Source organism: Crocuta crocuta, unplaced genomic scaffold (assembly GCF_008692635.1).
Source record: "Crocuta crocuta isolate KB4526 unplaced genomic scaffold, BGI_CrCroc_1.0 scaffold271, whole genome shotgun sequence".
In the NCBI taxonomy this organism is placed as follows: Eukaryota; Metazoa; Chordata; class Mammalia; order Carnivora; family Hyaenidae; genus Crocuta; species Crocuta crocuta.
This window is the reverse complement of record NW_027527824.1, coordinates 2,390,878-2,403,414: the sequence shown is the minus strand read 5'-3', so window position 1 is coordinate 2,403,414 and position 12,537 is coordinate 2,390,878. Positions and strand designations below refer to the sequence as shown.

At 39.5% G+C, this 12,537-nt stretch overlaps 1 protein-coding gene across 3 annotated transcripts in view; it reads right to left on the bottom strand.

Annotated features, from left to right (window-relative positions):
- C2CD3 (C2 domain containing 3 centriole elongation regulator) overlaps positions 1-12,537 on the bottom strand; it is a 127,456-nt gene that overhangs the window by 43,105 nt on the left and 71,814 nt on the right. For all 3 annotated transcript variants that reach the window (XM_077776610.1, XM_077776621.1, XM_077776632.1), the window contains 2 exons: positions 5,102-5,704; positions 2,309-2,647 (listed from right to left, as the gene is read on the bottom strand). In XM_077776610.1, coding sequence (XP_077632736.1) covers positions 2,309-2,647; positions 5,102-5,704 — 942 coding nt within the window. The remainder of the gene's footprint in view (positions 1-2,308; positions 2,648-5,101; positions 5,705-12,537) is intronic.

Below are 12,537 nucleotides of genomic sequence, written 5' to 3'. Positions count from 1 at the left end.
TTTTTAATGTTTTATTTATTTTTGAGAGAGACAGATTGACAGCATGATGAGGGGAGGGTCAGAGAAAGAGGGAGACATAGAATCTGAAGACAGGCTCCAGGCTCTGAGCTGTCAGCACAGAGCCTGACATGGGGCTTGAACCGACGAACTGTGAGATCATGACCTGAGCTGAAGTCAGACACTCAACCAATTAAGCCACCCAGACGCCCCCATGATCACTCTAAAATCATGTCAATTAGTCTTAGTGGAACACTTACTGCTGCTCAGCAATTTTCTTATCTATTTCTTCATGATTCCCATAACTCCCCTGCAATGACTAGCCAAAAGAAGATCCAGCCAGAGAGGATCAAGTGCTAACATGATCCCCCATGCCCTCTTTAAGCAAGCCCAGCACATTTACTTTCCTACTTTAATACATTTGCTTAAGCTGAAATATCTACCTAGAGTTTTATCCTCACTTTTCTGAAATCCTATTCATTCTAAAAAGTTCTCCTGATTTCTTAGACATATCTCATCTCTCGGTTTCTAAACTAATTTTTATTAGTTTAGAAATAAAAAAATTTTATTTATTTTTGAGAGAGTGCAAATGTGCACATGTGCCCATGAGCAGGGGAGGGGCAGAAAGAGAGGGACACACAGAATCCAAAGCAGGCTCCAGGCTCTGAGCTGTTAGCATAAAGCCCAACGTGGGGCTTGAACCCACAAGCTGTGCAATCATGACCTGAGCCGAAGTTGGACATTCAATAGACTGAGCCACCCAGGTGCCCCTCTAAACTTTCTAAACAATATATATTATAGTGCTCTTTTGGCCTTCAGAACATTTTGATTTATACATCATTAATTGTGTAGTTGCCAATCTTCTTAATAGGGTTATCAGCTCTTGGAGGACAGAAACTGTGTGTCATTTGCTCTGCCCTCTCTGTACTTGGCACTGGCCCAGCAGAGATTTACTACTTGCTGAATTGAACTGCCACTCTTGCAATGTAAGCATAGGACTGGGCATGCATTACATACCCACCCTGGACTAGACTGACTGGTAAACACAGGATAGGCAGGATTAACTGGCAAACACAGCCATATCTATGGCAGAATGGTATACAGGAAAGAACATGGGCTTCAGATCTAGACATTGCTGGACTCAAATCCTAGCCTCTCAGAGCTTATTAACTGTGTAACTCATGTCACTTTATCTTTTTGATCTTTATAAAATAGTAGGTACTGTGATCTATTCACACCATAACTGCACTTGTGGTAAGGATTAAATGAGATAATTATTGTACAGAAATGAAAACAGAACTTGATACAAGGAGATGCTCAATAAATTATTGTCAAATTACCTTGTCAAATCATATTTAAAAAATATAACTTGTTGTCTAATAGAAAAGTTTTAAGTATATTTATATTGCCTTGTATCGCTTTTTGCAATATGAGGACCACCCCCTAAAATGGAACATAAATCGTATCTTTGTATTTTAAAGATTTAAATATTGTACTTTCAATGTGGTAACAACAAAACAGTTCTTTTAAAAAAAATCAAGTTTTTTGTGCTTTCCTTAATTCAGTTTTTATATATTATACTTGTCAAAAATAGGTTGCTTTGGTGGGTCAGTAAAAAAGCAAAAATTATTTCCCAGTTTTGTGATTCAAATGGAATCTCAGTATCTCGAACACAGCAAAGCAAGGACTGTATTTGGAGAAGACTTTGTTTCGAGATAAAATATTTCAAGGTGATTTCTACTGTTGACAACATCACAGGTAATGTTAATATTAAAAGCGACTATTGCCTGTGTTCATAACTGCAGGAAATGTTAAGTTTTAGTTACATGGTAATAATACTCAGATGTAATTATTTCCTATCCAAGTTCACCAACCTTGACTTTTATCCTTGGAGCCTTTGGGGGGGTTAGCGATGCAGTGTTAAGAACTCTTTGCCCCAGGTACATAATGAAGAGGGCCTGTGTTGGTAGCAATGGAAAGGAAAAAAGAATCCTAAGAGAAATTTAAGAGATAGTACAACAATTTAATGGATTTGATGATTTGATAGTGGATAAGGAAATGAGAAGTATCCAAGCTGACAGGTTTCTGGACTGGGGAATTAATGATATGCAAAATTAATAAAACTGGCAAGGTCCACTTAAGTTCAGAAAGGCTCTAATGTTTCTTAAACCCATAGGCTTGAGAAATATAATTATTGATTAAGATGGTTAACAGTTCTTGCAGATTCTGTCACGATTTGAAAGATCTGTGAAGACAGGACCATGGCCTGAGGTGTCAGATACATATTCATGGAAAAGTAAGTAGGGCATACCTTTTAAGCTCAAATGCATGGCTCTTTCTACCAGAATACTGACTGCAAAAGTTCCATCCAACTCAGCAGGGCCCTCCTGGGCTGGGCAGACTTCCCCTGTGGTGTTGTTGCAGGGGACCTGGGTAGAGGCAGAAGACTTCTGGTGGCCAGGTGATGGAGAGAGATGGATCTCCTCGTTCCTTCTGGGGAACTGCTCAGACTCACTGTGGCTGCTGTAGTCCACAGAATCCAGTTCATGAGTGGGCCCAGGGTGTGGGGAAGGAGAGGAAAGAACCACATGAACTCGCAAGGCAGCTCCTGAGAGGTTGGAAGCATTTCGCCCAAATAGAGGATACACACCTGCAAGAGAATGGAGGAGAATAAGCCCCAGCAAGCAGAAACCAAGAACACGCTCTAACCTTGGAGGAGATGTCTCACTGAGAGTGCTTGTGGTCCTCTCTCCTTTGACAGGCCTACACGCCCCAATAAACCAATTTGTAAAACAAAGTATGCAGTTAGTATTACTTCCTTTCCCCCCAGCAGCACACTATCTCCATTAATGGAAAGCAGCGGGAGCTTGGATTTGAAGCCAAACCAAATGACTACCAGGGAGAGCTGCTGTGGAAGAGATTCAGGTGCTGGGGGCGAGCAGACTGAAATGACCTCTGAGGCCTCTTGAAAGGAAAATGTTTTTATTAAAGCAGGGGTGGCCTGTCTTCTCTTCCACATGTCATACTGGCTCTTGTCCTTAGGCCTTCTCTTTAGGAAGCTGTCTTGGTGCTCAATTTAACTTGTTTCAACAACTAAATATGCTCTGGCAGTAGCCCTGAAGATCATTTGGAAGTGAAATAGGAGGTGGAGGCAAAGGAGACAAGAAAGAAAATTAGAGGAATTAGTATTTGTTGAGTGTTTCATGTGCCAGAATCTGAGGGGTTAGGTAACCTGCCAAGGTGACTTTTCTAAAAAGCAGCAGATTTAAACCCAGGGATCTGAACTTACAGACTTCCTGGATATTAAAATGAGATTTAATTATAAAGCAGAAGGCACTAAGAATTCTTTCAGAATCTTAAGGTTTGCTTCATTAGACTCATTTCAATTCAGGAAAATGGAGTCATCTGATTCACAGAAAGCAGCAAGATGGAACTTGCCCTGGTTTTTTGTTATTAGGTAACCTCTTTTCTTCTGATGCAGTGTCTGAATTATCATCATTATCACAAGGAGAAAGTAAGGGTAATAGGAGGGGAGTCATCCAAAAACAACACAGCTAAATCCTTATCCTCAAGAAACTTAACACTTATTTGGGAGTATGGCTAGAAGGATGACCGGATGGACTGACTGACTCATCCAACAAATACATCAAATGCCACACCTTGTACAAAGCCCCTTCACAAGAGGATAAAAAGCTTAGACTGAAGGGATGTGGAGAAGCATGAGAGAAATGGACAATCTGAAAAGTTAAATACTGTCTTTGGTATCACTCAGTAAAAAGAGGTATTTGTGCTTTTGATCCATAAATTTTTATTCAGTGTTCCAAATCTACTTTCTTCAGCAGAGTGAAGTTAAAAGCCTGTCCTTACAAATTTTAGTTCAGGTGAGCTTTGCATACTTCAAAGACTTTTTCTGCAGCCTCTCTGAAGTGACTCTATGCTTGCCCAGATGAAACAAGGCACATGGCATTGAATGAGGTGCTCAGTAGAGCCAGAATTACACCTGCTGTGTCCAGAGAGAACCAGAGAATCTGGAATTATCACCCGGATACTCAGTTCTCCTTATTTAGCTTGGGCTACTTTTTCAACAACAGGGTGAGAGCACAAGGCTAATAGAGCTAAAATAGGGTTGTGACTCAGTTTCTTTAGCTGTATAGTGAAGTAAATAACCACTAACCTTACAAGGAGTGTCCCAATGAATATATATCATGTTTATAAAGAATCTAGTCTGGTCATGTCCAATTCATTCTGTATTATAGTTACTAGACTTATTTTTCTAAATTGCAAAACTGTCACTTTTCTATTCAGACCCCACTGGAACAGCTTTCCATAGCTCTCAGAAAAAATGTCCAGTACTCACCTGCTTTGCTAGCTCCATCTCTTATCATCTCCCATCCTATACAGCCTATGACCCAGCAGTACCAAATTACTTAACGTGCCTAAAAAGTGTCAGAATGCTTAATGCCTCTGTGCCTTCACAGGCTATTTTCTTGTTTAGAATATCATTTTCCCCCTTTTCTTGGCTTATTTCTAAATCCTCTGAAACTCAGTTCAAGCGTCATTTTCACTGAGATATCCTCCTTGAACTGAAGAGATGTTGCATTCCTGTGCTCCACAATACCACTGAGAATACCTTTTCATAGTTCTTATGCTTCACTGTAATTGTTTATTTACTACTCTATTCTCTCATTATTTCTTGTTCATCTTTGAATTCCCAGGGCCAAGTATATGTATCAAGTACTGAACAAAAGTTGAAAAGAAAGCATCAAGCACATAATACCACTTGAAAAATGTTACCTTTCTCCTTTCTGCCTTGTGAACAAGTTTACTACCATGTGCATTTTCTTTATGATTTCAAGATATGCTGACCAGACAGAGAGGATATCCTAGTCTCATTAGCAGGGATGTTTTTCAGTGTATTTAGAGAATGAGCATTCTGGATTATCATATAGGCTCTTATACATGAGGTTTAAGGTAGTTCCCCAAGTTCACCCATTTTTATTTTACACTTACTGACTGAGAACAATATTCTAGGAAGTATATCCTATAGTGCTTGTCACAGAGCAGGTGCTCAAACCACAACAGCTGAGGCTGGTCCCTCACTTACCACTGACAGTTAATGTCCTTGCTGACCTCTCCCCAAGTCTGGCCAGGTCCACATAGGCTGAGCCAATCCAACTGTCCATCTGATGGGGCCTCTCCACACTGTCATTGCCATAAGCCCGCCACACTTGGATCTCTAACCTTTCTTCCCTCAAATACCAAAGCACTGATGGGCCCCTATTGACTTCTGCTCTTTTGGATGCCTTGAAAGTAACCATGACTTGCTTTTTGTTTGTAGATTCTTTAGGCTTCTTGAGAGGGGTCCAGAAGGCTTCAAGATCATAAAATTTGTAGCGGAGGTAGCAGTATATGTTCTTATGAATGTGCTTTTGGCCAGCAAGAAGCACACAATGGATGGGCAGCCAGAGTCTTGGGGTAGATATGGTGACAGTGGCTGGCTCCTCTTCATCCATCCTGACAAGATTCTTCAGGTCATTCTCAAAGCTCCAGCCCAGTAGCTCAGCAGCTTCCAACACCCGCTCTCTATCTCCAGGATGTGTGAAGGAAACTGAAAGTTCTAGGCCACCCACAATCTTCTGCATGAGCTCCAAACCATGAGGCGGGGCCCCATCTTCTGGTAAAATGATAGGATACCATCCTGTGATCCCTTATGGAAAAAAAATAAGATTTTCAATTACCGTTTTAAGAAATAAAAAGATATTTCCACTTCCTACTCCAGAGCCACCATCACACTGGCTCAAGATATAACAGAAAACATATATCCACAGAGCACTGGAGTTTACTTCACCCAATTACTAAAGACAATGCAATCAGATGGAAGAACATAGGCTAGGAGTTGGAAGACCTGAGTTCTCTTCTAGGCTCATCCCCAAACTAGTAGTTCAGTCTAGATAAGCCATTATTTTCTCTCAGTCAGGTTTCCTTACCTAACAAATGGGAAAATTAGTGCTAATCTTGCATATCAGGCAAAGTTGTTATAATCATCAAATGAGATAATGGTTTTGGTTTTTTCTCTGAAAAAAGAAGTACTACAAAAATGTGAAATGGAGGGGTTGGAAGATGGAAGTAGGTGGACTCTGGCTTGCCTGTCCCATAAATACAACTAGATAAGTATCAAATCATCCTAAATACCCCAGAAATTGATCTGAAGGCTGGCAGAACAAACTTCACAACTAAAGGGAGAGAAGAGGCCACACTGAAGAAGATAGGTAGTGTGAGGTCATAGTTTAGGCAAGAAACTATTGACGTGTGGTGGGGGGGATGGGGAGCCATAGTCACATAGAAGGGAGAGAGAGAGACTAGCACACAGGGGAGTTCATGGGGAAAACGAATCCCCATAGCAATTGCCTTGGAAGACAAGAGGGGCTGAATTTTGTGAGTTCCTGCAATAAGTGGGGCTTAAAGCCCGGAGTTTTAAAGGTCGGCATGCTTGGCTCTGATAGAGCCCAGAGGGCACTGGGGCTGCTCTTGGAAAGGAGGCAGGCAAACAGCCTGGGAACATACAGTGTGGGAACATACACTGGGACACACAGTGGGAACGTTATTCACTCACTTAAGAGCGTGTCCCAGAGAGAGAGTGTGCACAGAGAGACGCCTCTGGAACAAGAAGCTGGCTGGTGTCATTTCCGTCCACCACCCCTCAGCATAAGCACAGGGTCACCAGCGGGAACCAGCGCAGTGCCAACACTCGTTACCTAAAGTGCTTATCCCAAGCCCCACACCCCCTGCTCTGGTGGAACTGTCCCTCCCAGTCACACCTGCCTCAGTCCCAGTGCCACAGGCCCCCCTGCCCCAGAAGACTAGCCCAAACCCCTGCTCACACTGTGTTTCCGGACGCGAGAGTTTTGTGGAGCCTGGGTTCCTGTGGGGTGGCAGTGGTGACAGGTTTCGTTCCACACACAGACCGGAGCACACTTAGTTAGAATGCACACCACCTTCACGCCAGGGACCAAACAGTGCCCACAACAGGCAAAGAGAGCCTCTGTAGACAACTGGCCTGAAGGATAAAGTGGCCAGGACAAAACAGGAGAGCACACGCAGCATCTACTGGAGACACTCCTACTAGAGCCAAGCCCTGGGGAACAGGAGTACATCACTCCGCAGGGCACTGTAGGACCTCTTCTTCACAAGACCATGACCCTCAAGAACAGGAGATATAGCTGACCTTCCTAACACACAGAAACAGACACAGAGAGTTAGACAAAATGAGAAGACAGAGAACTTTATCCCAAATGAAAGAAGAGGACAAGGCTATGGCTGGAGATCTAAGCGAGACAGGTATGAATAACATGCCTCATAGAGAATTTACAGTAACGATCATAAAAATACTCACTGGATTTGAGAAGAGTGCAAGACATGAGTGAGACCTTAACACAAGGGACATAGCAGAATCTCAAGAAGCAAAGGAACAAATTTATGGCCTAGGAGACAGAGTAATGGAAAGAAATAAAGCTGAACGAAAGAGAGGAAAAAGAATTATGCAAAGTGAGAACAGACTTAGGGATCTCAGTGACTCCATCAAATGTAGTAGCATTCATATTACAGGAGTCCCAGAAGAAGCGGGGGGTGGGTGTGGGTGGGGGGGGGGACAGAAAATTTACTTGAAGAAATAATAGCTGAAAACTTCTGTTATCTGGGGAAGGAAATAGATATCCAGATCCAGGAGGCACAGAGAACTCCCATCAAAATCAACATAAGCAGACTCATACCAAGACATATTGGAATTAAACTGGCAAAATATAGTGATAAAGAAAAAAATTAAAAAGCGTGAAGACAAAAGAAGACAGTAACTTACAAGGAAAAACCCATGAGGCTAACAGGGAATTTTTCAGCAGAAACTTTCTAAGCCAGAAGGGAGTGGCACAATATATTCAAGTGTTGAGGGGAAAAATCTGCAGCCAAGAATACTCTATCCAGCAAGGTTATCATTCATAACAGAGGGAGATATAAAGAGTTTCCCAACTAAAATTAAAGGAGTTCATACCTGCTAAGCCAGCTCTGTAAGACACATTAAAGGGGACACTTTGAGGAAAGGAGAGATCAAAAGTAACAATATAAAGGTAGGAAACAAAAGAGCTGTAAAAATGGATATTTCTGTAAAAAATCAGTCAAAGAACTCACAAAATAAAAGGATATAAAATATACAACATATACCTAAAATGTGCAGAAGAGACGAGTTAAGAACAGGTTCAAACTTAAATGACCATCAACTTAATATAGACTACTATATGCAGAAAATATTATATGCAAACCTAATGGTGACCATATATCAAAAACCACTAATAAATAAGAAAAGAATAAACAGAAAGAAAGCCAAATATATTATTATTAAAGAAACTCAGCAAACCATGAAAGAAAGAAAGATAGGATCAGAGAAAGTCTTCAGAAACAACCATAAAACAAATAATAAAATGACAATAAATACATATTTATCGTAACTACCTTGAATGTAAACATTCCAATCAAAAGACACAGGGTAACAGAATAGATAAAAACAAAAAACAAAAAACAACAAGACCTATCTATAGGCTGCTGACACGAGACTCATATTAAACCTAAAGACACCTGCAGAATTGAAAGTGAGGGAATAGAGAAACATCTATAAAGCAAATGGATATCAAAAGGAAGCCAGAATAACAATACTTACATTGGACAAAATAGACTTTAAAACAAACTGTAACAAGAGACAAAGGACACTATGTAACAACAAAGGGGACAATCCAGCAAGTAGATATAACAATTATAAATATTTACACACCCATAGGCACCTGGCTGGCTCAGTCGGTTAAGCACTCAACTCTTCATTTAGGGTTCAGGTCATGATCTCACAATTTGTTGAGACTGAACCCTTTGTCGGGCTCTGTGCTAAGTGTGGAGACTGCTTGGGATTCTGTCTCTCCCTCTCTCTCTCTCTTTGCCTCTCCCCTGTTCATGCGTGCTTTTTCCTTCTCTCTCAAAATAAATAAATAAACATTAAAAAAATATTTATGGACTCAAATACATAAAACAGTTAATAACAAACATAAAAGAAACAATTGATAAGAATACAATAATACTAGCAGACTTTAACACCTTACCTACATCAAGGGATAGATTATCTAAAGAGAAAATCAACAAGGAAACAGTGGCTCTGAATGACCCACTGGAACAGATGGATTTAACATATATATTCAGAACATTCCAATCTAAAACAGCAGAACACACACTCTTTTCAAGTACACAGAGAACATTCTCCAGAACAGATCACATATTAACCCACAAAACAAGTCTCAACAAATTCACGAAGATCGAAATCATAGTATGCGTCTTTTCTGACTACAAAACTATGAAACTAGAAGTCAATCACAAGAAAAAATCTAGAAAGTGTACTAATACATGCAGGTTAAATAACATGCTACTAAACAATGAAGGGGTCAACTAGAAAATAAAAGAAGAAATAAGAAAGTACATGGAAACAAATGAAAATGAAAACACAATGGTCTGAAATCTTTGGGATGCAGCAAAAGCAGTTCCAAGAGGGAAGCTTATAGCAACTGAGGGCTACCTCATGAAGCAAGAAAAAAATCTCAAACAACTTATTCTTATACCTAAAGGAGCTAGAAAAAGAATAACAGACAAAATCTAAAACCAGCAAAAGGAAATAATAAAGTTTAGACGAGAAATAAATGATAATAGAAACTAAAAAAGAAAAAAAAACCAATAGAACAATGAAACTGGGGGCTAGTTCTTTGAAAAAAAATCAACAAAACTGATAAACCTCTAGCCAAACTGATCAAGAAAAAAAGAGAAAGGACCCAAATAAATAAAATCACAAATTAGAGAGGAGATATAGCAACTATAACCACAGAAATACAATTATGGGAATATTATAAAAAACTATATGCCAATAAATTAGACAACCTAGAAGAAATGGATAAATTGTTAGAAACATATAAATGACCAAAACTGAGAAAGAAGTTGAAAATATGAGGAGACTGATAACCAGTGAAGAAACTGAATCAGACAGGGCGCCTGGGTGGCTCAGTCGGTTAAGCGTCTGACTTCAGCTCAGGTCATGATCACAGTTCGTGGGTTCGAGCCCCGCATAGGGCGCTGTGCTGACTGCCAGCTCAGAGCCTGGAGCCTGTTTCGAATTCTGTGTTTCCCTCTCTCTCTGACCCTCCCTTGCTCATGTGGTCTTTCTCTCTCTCATAAATAAATAAAACATAAAAAAAAAAAAAAAAGAAACAATCAGTAATCAAAAAAACTCCCAACAAACAAAAGTCCAGGACCAGATGGCTTCCAGGTGAATTCTACCAAACATTTAAAGAAGAGTTAATACATATTTGTCTCAAACTAATCCAAAAAATAGAAGAGGAAGGAAAACTTCCAAATTCATTCTATGAGGCCAGCATTACCCTGATGCCAAAACCAGATAAAGGCACCACAAAAAAAGAAAACTGCAGGGCGAAATCCCTGATGAATACAGATGCAAAATCTTCAAAAATTCTAGCAAACCGAATCCAAGAATACATTAAAAAAATCATTCACCACAATCAAGAGGGATTTATTCCTGATTAGCAATGGTGGTTCAATATTTGCAAAACAATAAAGGTGATATATCACATCAATAACAGGAAGGCTAAGAACCATATGATTATATCAATAGGTGCAGAAAAATCATGTGATAAAGTACAATATCCATTCATGATATAAACCCTAAACAAACTAAGTTTACAGGGAACATAATTCAACATAATAAAGGTCACTTATGAAAAACCTCAGCTAACATCATCCTTACTGGGGAAAAACTGAGAACTTTTCCGCTAAGGTCAGGAGTAAGACAAGGATGTCCATTCTCACCACTTTTCTTCAACATAGTACTGGAAGTCCCAGCCATGACAAGTACACAACAAAAACAAATAAAACACATCCAAATTGGTAAGGAAGAAGTAAAATTTTCACTATTTGTAGATGATATGATACTATCTATTAGAAAACCAGAAAGACTCCACCAAAAAACTGCTAGAATAAATACAAAAAATTTGTACAAAATCTATTGTATTTCAATACACCAATAATGAAGCAGCAGAAAGAGAAGTTAAGAAAACAATTGTAATTATAATTGCACCAAAAATACCTAGGATAAGATGTCTAGGAAAAAAACCTAACCAAAGAGCTGAACAACCTGTACTGTGAAAAGTAAAATACTGATGGAAGAAACTGAAGACAACACGAAGAAATCAAAGACATTCCATGCTCATGGATTGAAAAAATATTACTAAAATGTTGATACTACCCAGAGCAATCAACATATTCAATGCAATCCCTATCAAAACAATACCAGCATTATTCACAGAGCTAGAACAAACAATCCTAAAATTTGTATGGAACCAGAAATGACTGAATAGCCAAAGCAATCCTGAAAAAGAAAACCAAAGCTGGAGGCATCATAACCTCGGACTTCAAGATGTATTAGAAAGCTGTAATCATCAAGACAGTATGGCACTGGCACAAAAACAGACACTCAGATCCATGAAACAGAATAGAGAACCCAGAACTGGACTCACAAACATATGGCCAACTAATCTTTGACAAAGCAGGAAACAAGATCCAATGGAATAAAGGCAGTCTCTTCAGCAAATAATGCTGGGAAAACTGGACAGCAACAGGTAGAAAAATGAACCTGGACCACTTTCTTACATCAGACACAAAAATAAATTCAAAATCGATGAAAGACCTAAATGTAAGACAGGAAGTCATCAAAATCCTTGAGGAGAAAGCAGGCAAAAACCTCTTTGACCTTGGCCACAGCAACTTTTTTCTCAACACATCTCTGGAGGCAAGGGAAACCAAAGCAAAAGTCAACTATTGAGACCTTATCAAAATAAAAAGCTTCTGCATAGCAAAGGGAACAATCAGCAAAACTAAAAGGCAACCGATGGGATGAAAGAAGATATTTGCAAATGACACATTACATAAAGAGTTAGTATCCAAAATATATAAAGAACTTATCAAACTCAACACCCAAAAACCAAATAATCCACTGAAGAAATGGACAAAAGACATGAAGAGACACTTCTCCAAAGAAGACATCCAGATGGCTAACTGACAAATGAAAAAATATTCAACATCACTCATCATCAGGGAAATACAAATCAAAACCACAATGAGATACAACCTTACACCTGTCAGAACGGCGAACATTAACTCAGGCAACAATAGACATTGGTGAGGATGCGGAGAAAGAGGCTCTCTTTTGCACTGCTGATGGGAATGCAAACTGGTGCAGCCACTCTGGAAAACATTATGAAGGTCCCTCAAAACAATTAAAAATAGAACTACCCTACTACGACCCAGCAATTGAACTACTAGGTATTTATCCAAGGGATACAGATATGCTATTTTAAAGGGACACATATACCCCAATGTTTATAGCAGTGCTATTAACAACAGCCAAAGTATGAAAAGAGCCCAAATGTCCATGGATGGATGAATGGA